The sequence below is a fragment of the Dermacentor albipictus genome, chromosome 9, assembly GCF_038994185.2.
Source record: "Dermacentor albipictus isolate Rhodes 1998 colony chromosome 9, USDA_Dalb.pri_finalv2, whole genome shotgun sequence".
In the NCBI taxonomy this organism is placed as follows: domain Eukaryota; kingdom Metazoa; phylum Arthropoda; class Arachnida; order Ixodida; family Ixodidae; genus Dermacentor; species Dermacentor albipictus.
In genome coordinates, this window is record NC_091829.1 from 92,404,250 (window position 1) to 92,416,866 (window position 12,617).

Sequence of the window (12,617 nt, forward strand, 5' to 3'; positions counted from 1 at the left end):
TAGACACATGCTCTCACGACCTCGTAAATTACCACTTGTTAGGGTAGGCATGTAGCTTCTCGACTTCTTCTCCTCTCGGCGTACTTTTACACCACAGGCAGGCTCCGGCTGACAAGTCTGCGAAGGAGCTGCCCAAGGTACTCACCCGCTCACGGGCTTTCTTGAAAAGACAGAGGTGTCACACGCGCGATGGCACGCTATGGTGCGCTACGGCGAGCAACGCCAGGAGCAGCCCCGGCACACCCAGCAGCAGCTGGACCATCGCAGACACGGACGCGCAAGGTGCCGCCGCCGAGCACCGGGATGGCCAAACATCAAACAACCCGAGTTCAAATGCCGACGGGGAAATTGCCGCCGCAGGCCGTTCCGGCGATCCCAGGCTGCCCCGCGGGCCTGGAATACCTAACGAAGATCGACCACCTTATCGTCCGCGAGGATGTAGATCTCTGCAATAGTACGTGTAGCTCTCTCCACTGTAGACGATTCGCGGACCAGACGTAGAGTTGACAAAAAAGGGCGCTAAATAACAGCACGTGAGGTAAGGACAGACAACCACCACGGCTAACTACGAAGTGGTGATTGTTTCAAGAGCATGTATAGCTATACCACTTCGCAAGACAAACACGGGAGCACGGGATGGGAGCATGTGTAGAAGGAAAACAAGGATGTAAACACTCCGATATGAATGATATTTCCTTCGGAAGGAGTGAAATTGCAAGGAACTGAATGTTCAAGGCTTCAGATATTATTCGATGTGCGCCCGTCATAAGTTTGGCAACATGACGCAATATTAAAGAAGAAAGATGCTTCACAGGCACATGCGACGCATTGCAATGACCAATGGCTAACTTTATCGCCTTAGTTGAGTGTTCGCGCATACGGTCATTCGCGCAACGCCTCGCTTGTTCGACATAAATATGTCGTCATCAGAAAGGTATCAGGTAAACGACGTAACAACGGCACTTAAAAACTGCTGTCTATGCTTTGCTCCGAACCGTTTTTTTTTTGTAGGTCTTAAGATTGGCATTTTGTGACGGACTACCAAGATAGTTTGGGGAAGTGAACAACACCCTAACGCCTCAAATCTTCAATTATAGCTCATCTAATCTGATCTCAAGAGTTCGTATCCATTCCTTTGTCTTTATTGACTCTTTGGTACTTGGAAATGCTTACCAATTGGTGGCGTTAGTGCCTTACCTTCACATGAATTTCAGCTTCTGAAATAAGCCTAGTTGGCGATTAGTTTGAATTTCTGACATTTTACTATGGAGGAAGCATATACCTCGCTGTCGTTTCCTTGCTTCCGTTTGGTGCTACGGTCTCTTTTCAAAAAGTATTTTAGCAAAACGGAAAATTTGGTGAATTTGTATACCAAGGCTTGGAGGACCTTTTAGCTTCCCCTTTAAGAGTGGAAAGCGATAGCACTCACAGATACATGACTGCTTCTCAAGCTTCCCGGAAACGGCAACCTTCGCCAGCGGCGAACGTTGGCCACGAAGGCGGGCTTCTGGGTAGAAGAGCGACTTCTTTGCGTAGACAGATCCCGGAGAAATTGAACAGCCACGCCAGGAGAGTGAAACAATTTTATTGTTTTGTACTTTTGATATTTGGTCTTAGAAGTTTTGACATAAAAGGCATGCGTTGTCAGTATTTTGTTCCCTTACATTTCTTTGTGGGATGCCATTCTCAATATTCCGGATAATTACTTTGTCTAGAGTGTACCACAAAGTCTGAGGAACTTTAGTGATAGAATAGGATGCCAATATAACCAGCATATAGCACATGTCATAAAGGAAGTATACGGGAAAATGTTTAGGATGATTTTTCTCTAAGTACAACTGAAACTACGCCGACACCGGGTTGACACGAGGCGCTTAACGCTATCCAAAAGTGTCTTTTTCTTATTTTTGGCTGTGGCCGCAAGAAACGCATGGTCTTCGACTATTTCTTCTTGCCTTTTTAAATGCAAAACTGTTTCTAAGTCCAAACTACACAAAATACATTTATGTCAAGCATTGGCACGAGGCCCGAATGCTACTGATCGCTTCACCTGCTCGTCCGCTAGGGTACGATCACATGACGGTGATTATACAGTTGGCAGTTCGGATGCAAAGAGAAATTGGTCGCGCGGTACACGCCAACTCCAGTGACCTTGCGCTAATTCTCTGCACGAAGCCGATTAACCCACTGATCCGTAGGTAGAAATAACTCTAAGGGCACTCCAGAACTCTAATACCCATTTTGGATGTGTAAACGCTAACCACTGAGATATCGCGCAATCTTCGCACTTGAGAACCTCTTACAGGCTTTTCGAGACTACTACTTTGGCAATGGTAGCGACTGTGCACCTGTTTCACAGGGCACAAGAGGCAACGCTGACATCGCACGATGTTGTTCGCAGCATAAAGCACGCTTTGTTCTTGAGAAGATAACGGTTCACGGTGAGAGCTTGCTCTTATCGCGCAAATAAAAGAACGCAAGCAATGGCTGAAATTTGATTATTATACATGTTGCGCCCAAAGGGTTTCAGACACAAGATGAAATGCACGAGTGCAAACACGAGGTACTGCAAGTAAATATTGTAGCGATGCAGCGGGCGTTTACTAGACATGGGGCAAAGGAAGACAGGCATCGGTTCTTCGCACGAGCTGGTTCCATCTCGGTATCTGGCTGCACTGCTATAGTAAATATATAGTAATTGCTTCCTTTGTCTGTGTCTGTCCAAACATATTATTTCGTTGGAGGTTTGCGATTCCTGTTATCTCCACGGAACTCCGCAACATCGAGAGCGTTGCCATGCCTCCCGCAGACGATACTCCGTCAGCATCGGCTACGGCTGGTTACATTTATCCAGTCTTGACGCTTTCCCACGCTCGCGCCAAAGGTCTCTTTTCCGGCCTTGATGTCGAAGAGTGGACAACGCTTTATGAACGCGCTAGCACTACTAACAGATGGGATCAAAACATCGTGCTCACTAACGTCGTTTTTTACCTCAGTGGCACCCTACGCGTGTGATACAGAGCACACGAAAACAAATGAACATGATTGGACATTTCCAAGTTTAACTAGGCGAAATGTTAACTTACCCATTTGGTGGCGCAGTCATTGCGAAAGAGGCCTTTGGGACGCGTGTTCGGAGCCCCACAGAGCCGTATTTCTTGTACATTTCTTGAATTTATTGATTTGCCAAATCTGTCATCATGATGCCGGACCACTGCTGAATTTATTAGCTTAATACTAGATTACAGCCTAACCCAAACAGTCGATCAACGCACCCGTGGCCACTACATCCTAATTTAGTATTAACTACCGCACCTGATACCGCCGGGCCTATTGCTTACATTGATAGTTTGAGCGATCACAAAATTTTTGAAGTAGACATTATTATTCCACAAACTTTCTATCGGGCTCAGAGCATCACTGTATTACCATCAATGTATTAGACATTGCAATACAGCCGACTTTTAAAATGATTATGCAGAATTGGCTATTTTTCTTAGTGAAGAGTTTCTGCCTTTCTTTAATTCAGGATCGGTAAAATGCAGCTGGGAACGTTTTAAGCAAACATTAACAGCTCTGGTAGAAAATTACGCGCCAAAAATCGTTATAGCAAATGACAGATCTAATCCTTGGTTTACTAAGCACCTTCGAACATTAAGAAACAAGAAGAAGCGTCTGTCTCGGGCAGCCAGAAGAGACAATCAAGCCTCATATTGGACAGCATACAGTGATTTCCTAAAATTTTACTTCAAGGAGCTATGCGCAGCCAAAGACAAATATGTCTCACGTGATCTGCCATGTCTTTTAATCAATAACCCCAGAAAATTCTTGCCAGTCATATCACCAGGTAACACTGTCCGCAATATTGTGCTACATGATGACGACGAAAGCCCTTTGTCTGACGCTGATTGTCCAGTAGCGTTTACCAATTTTCACACATCTGTTTTTACACAAGACGGTTCCACTCTTCCCATAGTTCGCGACGTTGATTCTCCTCTATAGAACCAATAGATAGTACAAAAGATGGCATTTCGTCTTTGATAAGTAATATGAATTTATCCACATCTTCCGGTATAGACAAGATCAACTCAAATATACTAAAAAATACCGTTTCAATTTCAAGCCAAATTTTGTGTCATATTTTGAGGAAATCCTTATTATCTGGCCAACTACCCCTGGACTGGGAAATTGCAAATGTTATTCCTGTACTTAAAGGGGTTGACAAGTACTCTCCACGAAATTACCGGCCCATCTCATTAACATGCATCTGCTAGAAACTACTGGAATATATCAAAGCATAGCATATCTACCGCCATTTATAATTCAATGACGTTTTTTTTTAATTTTAAGCAGCCTGGATTCAGAAAAGGCTTAGCTTGTGAAACTCAGTTGCTCGAATTTACAACAGTATAACATTCCAGCACGAATAGCAAACGAGAGACTGACTTTGTATTCTTAGAATTTTTGAAAGCATTCGATCGTGTCGATCATTGTGGCCTCATTTCGAAAATATGCGCGCTTCAACTGGATCCATTAACTTTATCTTGGCTCCGAAACTTTCTCTCTTTGTGGCAACAGTTCCCTGTTGTTAATAGTCACTCGTCGATTATTTCTGACGTTACCTCTGGCGTACCGCAAGGCAGTGTCCTTGGTCTCCTTCTTTCCTTAATTTTCAATAATGACCATCCACAAAACATATCATCGCACATAAGGCTTTACGCAGACGACTGCATTTTATGGCATACGATATAAAAATCTGATGACCATTTGGTACTACAGAACGACCTTAACCTTATCAGTTCCTGGTGCATTATACGGCGGATTACCATGAACTCAGACAAATGTAAAGTTATGTCCTTCTCGCGAAAACAATCATACTCTCGCTTTCCTTACGTCCTAGCTAACAACGCCGTACCTCCGACATCGTCCTACATGTACCCTGGCATTGAACTTAAAACTCATCTTCCCTGGAGTACTCACATAACAGCTAGCTGCGCAAGAGCTTCGAAAACTCTAGGTTACCTTCGACTGAACTTGCGTAAATCCCCTGCTACAGTTCATAAATTACCATGTCAAGCTTTTCTTCGCCCACATATAGAACTTGCGACTTCAGTACAGTCACCACATCAACATTATTCATTTATATGCTAGAATCAATTCAAAACAGAGCATCGCGCTTCATCGCAAGTAACTAGGACATAACTTGCAGAGTAACTAAGATTAAAGCAGATATCTCGCTCCAGCCACTTGAAACTCGTCGCACGAAAAGTCTTCTTTGCCTTTTCCATAGGATACGTTCACGGTAATCGACCTCATGTGTTGCCGCTTGAAGTACCAGTGCGCGCGTCATGTCGCATAAACAATAGCCATAGTTTCAAGCGCACATTTAGCGATACACTGTCATTTAACACATCAGCACTGCCACGTTCGATAACCGCATAGAAGAGTCTGCCTGATAACATTGCGTGCTTAACAAATCGTGATGCCGTTCACGAAGAATTTCAAAGCTTCCAGTAGAAACATAGTATAAGGAAGTTATTGATCTGCTGTCCTTCCCTGTTTTTCACACTTGTATTTTTGAATTTTTGCGCGTATGAGTATATTACTGTGTTTACGCTGTCCAAAACTAAGCCTAGGCAAACATATTTTTGAACTTTGCTTTACTTATCTTGTGACTGCCTGTATTTATATTTATATTGCTTAATCCTGCTGAAACATTTACTTTGTGTCCCCCCTTAACCAATGCCATTAAATGGGCCTGTAAGCTATTTTGAGTAAACACATAAGATGTCTCAGCTTTTTACCGCAAAGCTAACCACAAGACGTCTGGAACAAAGTGGCCAACATATTGAAGGTTATCGCAGACGACATCTCCAACTTACTGGTTTCCGCCAAAGTTTCTACTATTGACCCCATCATCAAAGAATGTCACCGCATCAAACAAGCTAAGAGCCGACATATCATGCCACACATCGTGAGCCTGTGAAATAAGGCCTTCTCGTCGACTGGTGAGGAGCATACCTTCCAGCAAATCCTACGTGAAAACGTAGGTGGCATCGTTCGAAGTGAGCTTTAGGCCGCCTATTCGGCGGCCTATCCGACAAGAATTCAAAAACATGGGTATTGTCTCTGCGTGCTCATCGACCTACGTAACCTGCATGCTGCACTTCACTCATGGGCTTCCTCCCCGCCGATAATCTTTTACGAAATTGGCACTGTTCTATGTCGGACACGGGGTTAAAAATGATTGATGATTGAATAAACGCTTTCAATCATCAATCATTTTTAACCCCGTGTCCGACATAGAACAGTGCCAATTTCTGCAACTCTGCACCTCATGCTCCCGATGCTTCCTGCCAGAATTGTACTGCTTCTGACGTCTCTGCTCCGAATCATCATTGTGGCCAATCGGCGCCATCCCGACGTTGCCAGTCTCCTTCTACCCAGCCCCTTTCATTCTTTGTGACCATCCGTTTGTCCCCGCATCCGCCCAGAAAACTAGCAAATGCAGCTTCAAGAAGTGAATAAGCAATGTCGAAATGGTGCTCCAATCCACCTATTATTTTGTACATGAACCAGAACCTTCTTGAAGTTTATGTAGAATGCACTGTTGACACTGCGCTGATCTACAAATGTGACCACCTCTCCAATGTGAGTTCCTCCTCTGGAAAACGAATAAAAAATCCTTACTTCTGCAACAACACGCGTCGTCCACGTTGCTGATGGCAGTACTGTTCCTGTCGTCGGTATGCATGCAGACCACGTAACTATCGCCAGCCTCCACACTGCTGTCCTTTTTACCATGATTTTCCATTGCCCGCACGACCTCGTTCTCCGTCTTTCTTGCCTGCCTGCGTATTTGGCTTTTACTGACTGCTACCGCTGCTCCCTCCGCCTAGAACTATTCTTTCGGATACTTGTGGTGCAACCCCCTTCCCCTTAAGCGCCACTAGCTTTGTTCGACGGCCCCCCAAATAATTATCTTACATCGAAGTGCCTACTTCTCCGTGTTTTCCTGATGTGGAGTATCTCGATACTCATCTGCCAGACATTCCACTGAACTAGGTGGTCACCGTACCTCACGCAGTTCTGACTATCACGGCCAACGGCGAGTGCATTCGTGCCGTAAAAGTTGGTCTACAAAGTCAAATTTGGCACACGGAAGTTCATTCGCCCAGCTTGATACCTGAGATTACCATCAGGTGGCGCTTTTCTCAGCCGACATTTCCTCTGAGCCTACCAGGTCTCTTAGGTCTGCCGCTTGTACTGATACCTAGATAGAGAAAATGATAGCGATGGGCATACTGGCACAAGCCGAGGACCTTTAGGGTGTTTTTTTTCCTACAGGAATGTTTTCGCCTTTAGCAATTGTCCCTTACACCAGCTGCTTGCTGTCAAGCATCGTTGTTATTATGGCGGTGCTGCTCAAAGTCACCGTATACCATATTCACTATGTCTATCGGAACGCCCGTTAATCGAAACTGAGGTTAACAAAATGCTTGTCAAGAACGTCACTGAATTTTCTATGAGCCAATGTGCGTCACCGGTAGTGTAGGTTCAAAACAAGGACAGGACATGACAATTTTGTGTGGATTACCGCCCTCTGAACAAAGCCACCAAGAAAGGAGTCGACCCGCTGCCACGAATCAATGACGCCCTTGAGTGTATCCATGGTGCAAGCTACTTTTCCTCAATTTCCCTTCAAATGGTATAGCGGCAGATCGGCGTGGACGATATGGATGGAGTAAATACGGCATTTATAACACATATGATGCTCTTTTCCTGATCAATTTATGCTCTTTAGATTATGTATTGCGCCGGTCACTTTCAGCCTATGACGGACTCCTTGCTTCAGCGGTTAGACGACGTAATTGGGTTTTTAGCAACAATATACACTCACGTTGAACATCTCTAAGCCATACTTGACGTTTTTCTTTAGTGGAGGCTGCAACACCTCTCATCGAAATGTCGTTTCGGTCCCAGCCAAAATGAAGTTATCGATAATCTTGTCGGTGCTTCTTGAGAACAACCTGACTCAGACAAAATTCATGCTCTCCAAAACTTTCCGGTACCGAATCATTCCCGATCACCACCCACTTCGATTCTAAAGCCCCAATCTAATTGTGTACGGACGCCAGTGGTCATAGTGTATGCGCTCTCCTAGCCCAGCGACAGCATGGCCACAATCGCACGATCGTTTAGGCCAGCCGCCTCATCTCACCAGTAGAGCGCAACTGTTGTGTTAATGAACGGCACTGCCTTGCTTTTGTTGGGGCAGTTGACGAGTTCTGTTCTTGCCTTTACAGCCACATGTTTTCCGTGGTAACCAACAGTCATGCTCTCGGCTCGTTTTCCTCCCTCAAGGAGTCCACGGGTTGGCTTGGTCGCTGGCCTTGGGAGCTCCAAGAGTTTTCATGCTCTGTGATTCCCAAGTCCCAACGCCGGCACCAAGATGTGGATGTTTTGTTTTTTGGCCCATCGACTGCTCCGGCGTTTCTGACATCGAGAATGCCGTTTATGCTTTCTTTGTGTCACAGCTCCCCCGATCCTTATGAGCAACGTCGCGATGCCTCACTCAAAGTGCTCACCGAATGTTTGAATACGCGCCCGACGACGCTTTCTTACGCATATACGCTCTGTGGGATAGCACTGTGTACCGTCGTAATGTTCATTCCGGAGGTCCCAATCTGTTCCTCTTCATCCCAAGGCACCTCTTTACGACCGTTTTTAAGGAAAATTATGACGCGCCCACCGCTGCACATCTCGGCGTGTCTCGAACTTAGGACAGGGCACGTCGCCGCCTTTTCTGACCCCGTCTTGCACTTTCTTGTGCGACGATATTTCGCAGCATGTGAGCCATGTCAACGCCACATGCAGGCATCCTGCTTCCCGCTACACTGTAATAAAAATGCAGGCTTATGTAAGAGTTCGTTGGCAGCTTTTTTACATGCCTTATCTAAGCATGATATTTCACCACGCTTGCCACTCACGCCTGCTTCACGCTTAGTAGGCGTGATAAGGACTCCTGTTCTGGACTCCTGATAAGGACTCCTGTTCCCACGGTTATTAGGGTGCGCCGAATCTCCACGCTGAGAGAGGCTGCCCGAGGGGGCAAATGCGATGAGGTGATGAGCATGCCGCATGCCCCCTCACCCGTTCTCTGCATGTGTTGAACCTACGAATACACACCGGCCTATGACAGTTTGGGCACTGGGGCTGCTTCTGTGAAGGGACTTTTGCTCACCAATCTCTTCGTCGCCATCTTTAACTTCTGCTTCGTCGTTGCAGACAGTCACGAACCAAGACGATATCACAGTGGCAACATGCGGGCACATTTCAACAAAGCAAAGGAATGTAAAACGTAAACAATGCACTTGGTATGCCCTTGAACAAAAAGACGAATGCCCTTTCAACCGTGCTTGTGGCGCCCGCGTTATAAGATAGCAAGCCTTGTGCAGGATAGGGACCTCAGGACAGAATTTACCGCATTAAAATCATCATTCTATTGCGCTCTTTCGCCAGTTGTTGGTGCAAAATACCTCATCAAATTCTTTCTCACTGGCGGCATTTTCTAACAAAGGCGAATCTTCTAGGCAGCGAAAAAAATGTGACGCACATATTTCTCCCTGGTCAAATCTGTTATTCTTAATATTGATTCCCAGAAAATGTGATACAATGTGACGCTTATGTTTGAAAACAAAACTTGCAGAGTTAACGCATTTTCAGTTTGCTAGGAAAGCTTAAGCCTTTATATGGGCTTATTTAAATGAGCAACGCAGTGAACAAAACCTTTAACCTTCTTTACGCCCATGACATTTCATTGCTTGTTCTTAGATTTGTAGTTGTTTGCACAAAAAACTGGGCATTTGCTGCCGGATATGTTATATAATACATACAATAAAGGCATAGGTACATCACTAATGCATTTTACAGGGATGTGTCATCACTGATTTCAATGCTTTCCTGCTCGCAGCCGCAGATACGAAGCCTTGCTTACCCCAATCACTGCCAGGTCTTATAAGCTCACTTAGCGCTATCCGAAAAAAAAATGTCCTATTACCCAAAGTATAATACATTAAAGGCGAAAATATGTTTTTTTTAGACAATACGTGGTAACGAAGACCGCTTGCTTTTTCACTGCTTTAACACTGATTGCACTACATCTGAGGTTTCTCCTACTGACTGCTCTTAAAATGTTGCAGTTTGGAAGTTTTTTGAAGAGGCGATAGGATAAAGAGAGTCAACTTACCGCAGTAATGACGGCATGCATTGCAAGCATTGGTCACAAGCAAGCTTCTAAAGTGACGTATGAACGCTCAGAATATGTTAGTACTTTTTATATATTCAGAAGGAACTATTTCAATTTTGTTCATTTTAATCAATCCTAATTCGGAACTTCGCTTTCAAATGGAAACTGAAAAACAAGAGAACAAAGTGTAAAACGCATCTAAGTGAGACATATAGCCGTAAATAATTTAATTCCCATCATGCTCTCTATAAAAATACAGTTATAAAAATCGAGCGTCAATGGAAATGCGTTAGATGAAACGTTATAACACCTAATGCAAAATTCGCTAGAAAAACGTAGTTACGCCTAATTCCAAGCCTAATGGAGATGGAAATTTTGACAGAAATGACATCATACGTGAACTTATCAAATATCAACTCTCACTGCTGGCATAGATACATTTTAAGCTTGAAATAAGGAGCGGCAAGGGGCAGAGTGTATTCATGTTCATTGAGTACAGTCACGCTTCCTATATTTAAAGCCCAAAATGTAAAATAGGCGGGGCTACACTAGATAGATACCCTAATTCAGAGTGCAATTTAGGTTGAAAATAACGTAGCACATGTGGTTACAACCTCACTTCGAGCGCTTCTGAGCTGCAGGTTACTGTGAGTCGACAATGGCTGACAAAATTACGAATTTCCACTTTCTAGGCAGCCGTATACTATGAGCAGCATACGTGACAACTATGCGGCGTACACGGAATACCACACTCATGCGCCAGCAGCGGAAACCTAAATCATGAGAAGAAGCACGGTGCAAAATGCACAGTAACAACTCCCAGCTAACGACCCTTGGCCGAGGCGAAATGACAGCGGGCAAGAAGAGAACAGTGAGCAAGCGAATACAAAATAGAAACACAATAAATTCTGGGTATTTGGTACCTCATCACACAAAACTGAACAATTTAGAGGAATTCAACATTCCTGAGCTCAAACTTTTTAATAAAGTATGAGGCTGACTGCTCCCTATTTAGATCAAGGTTCCCGCTTTACAATAAAGTCACCATTACGGCAAGTTTTGCACATCATATGAGCACATATCGTAAATCAAATGAGAAATAGGCAATTAGCCGCAATTTATTAAAAGCGAGTCATTTCTAATGTTCTTTCCTATATGTTTCAATCATCCACGAATGGCAGGTGAGGGACCGCAAGATATCCATTATCCATGTAGAAATGCTGCTCTGGAGTCATCAAATCACGGTAGGCTCTCACTATGGTCCTGGGGGTGCCTCGACCCTTTCCGCACGTGACCATAGTGACAGACTCGCAGGCTGCCTGCCGGGCCTTCGCGCAAGGACTCGTGACTGCACACACACATCGAATTCTCTCCTCTGTCCCCCCTCCCACGTTACACAGGGTGTGTATCGTCTGGAAAGCGTTAATGCGGTAGCCCGAGGTCTGACTGGCCGGGCACCATCGCAAGAGCTGTCCAACCCAGACGACGCACCGCCAGAGCCCCTACAGTACACCGAGACGCTCGAGTATTACTGACAAAGTCGCCATAACTATCCCCCTCCTCATCCTTCGCTTAATAGGGCTGATGCTGCTGTCTGGCGGCAACTGCAGACCAATTACTTTCCTTGTCTCCACATGCTACACATCTTTCATCCCACCCTATACCCTTCCTGTTGTCCCCACTGTGAGGCCTAACCCATGGTGTATCACTCCATATGCGAATACCCTAACTCTTCGGCTGTTCATTCTATACCCAACCCTAGCCTTTCCTCTTGGGAGTCTGCGCTCCTCAGCACAAGCCAGCAGGAACAGCAACGGCTGATCCAGCGGGCTCGCGAAGTCGCGCATGGCAATGAAGCCCCGGACTGAGGGCTGCACTCATCAGGGAAATGTTCTACTTGGTTTGCGAAATAAATCTTTGTTCTATGTCTCTCTCTCGTAAACTCTCATGCACTCGGCACAATGCACAATGTATGAATGCACCACATGCGTTATACGCTATGAATGTCTGTAGAAGTGAACATGGCGATGCACACCAACTCTGACAATTAGACCGCACGCTTTGTGCTGCAAGAATGAACGCATTTTATGGAAGACCGCTACAAAATCCACACCAAAAATGGCCGAGCGCAGCCTTCAAAACACCACGGTCTCCTTTATCCTCCCCCCCAAAAGGTTTCATATTCCTCGCAGGGCCGTGAGAAGGCGCCGAGCGTTGTTATTGCATTCTCGGCGAAGACCACGTGACATATCACGGATCCCCTATTCGGATTTTTATAAGCCGGGTGGAAAGCTCCAACGCGAGATTTGTGTGATCACACGCGCGAGAAGCATGTGATTTGCGTTTCTCACGCGTGCGCGGCTCGATC

The 12,617-nt window shown here is 45.2% G+C and overlaps 1 protein-coding gene across 2 annotated transcripts in view; it reads left to right on the top strand.

The window, feature by feature from the left end:
- Positions 1–12,617, top strand: part of LOC135914613 (phospholipid scramblase 3-like) — a 123,174-nt gene that overhangs the window by 38,473 nt on the left and 72,084 nt on the right. For both annotated transcript variants that reach the window (XM_065447537.2, XM_065447539.2), the window contains one exon: positions 98–454. In XM_065447537.2, coding sequence (XP_065303609.2) covers positions 190–454 — 265 coding nt within the window. In that variant the 5' untranslated portion in view covers positions 98–189. The remainder of the gene's footprint in view (positions 1–97; positions 455–12,617) is intronic.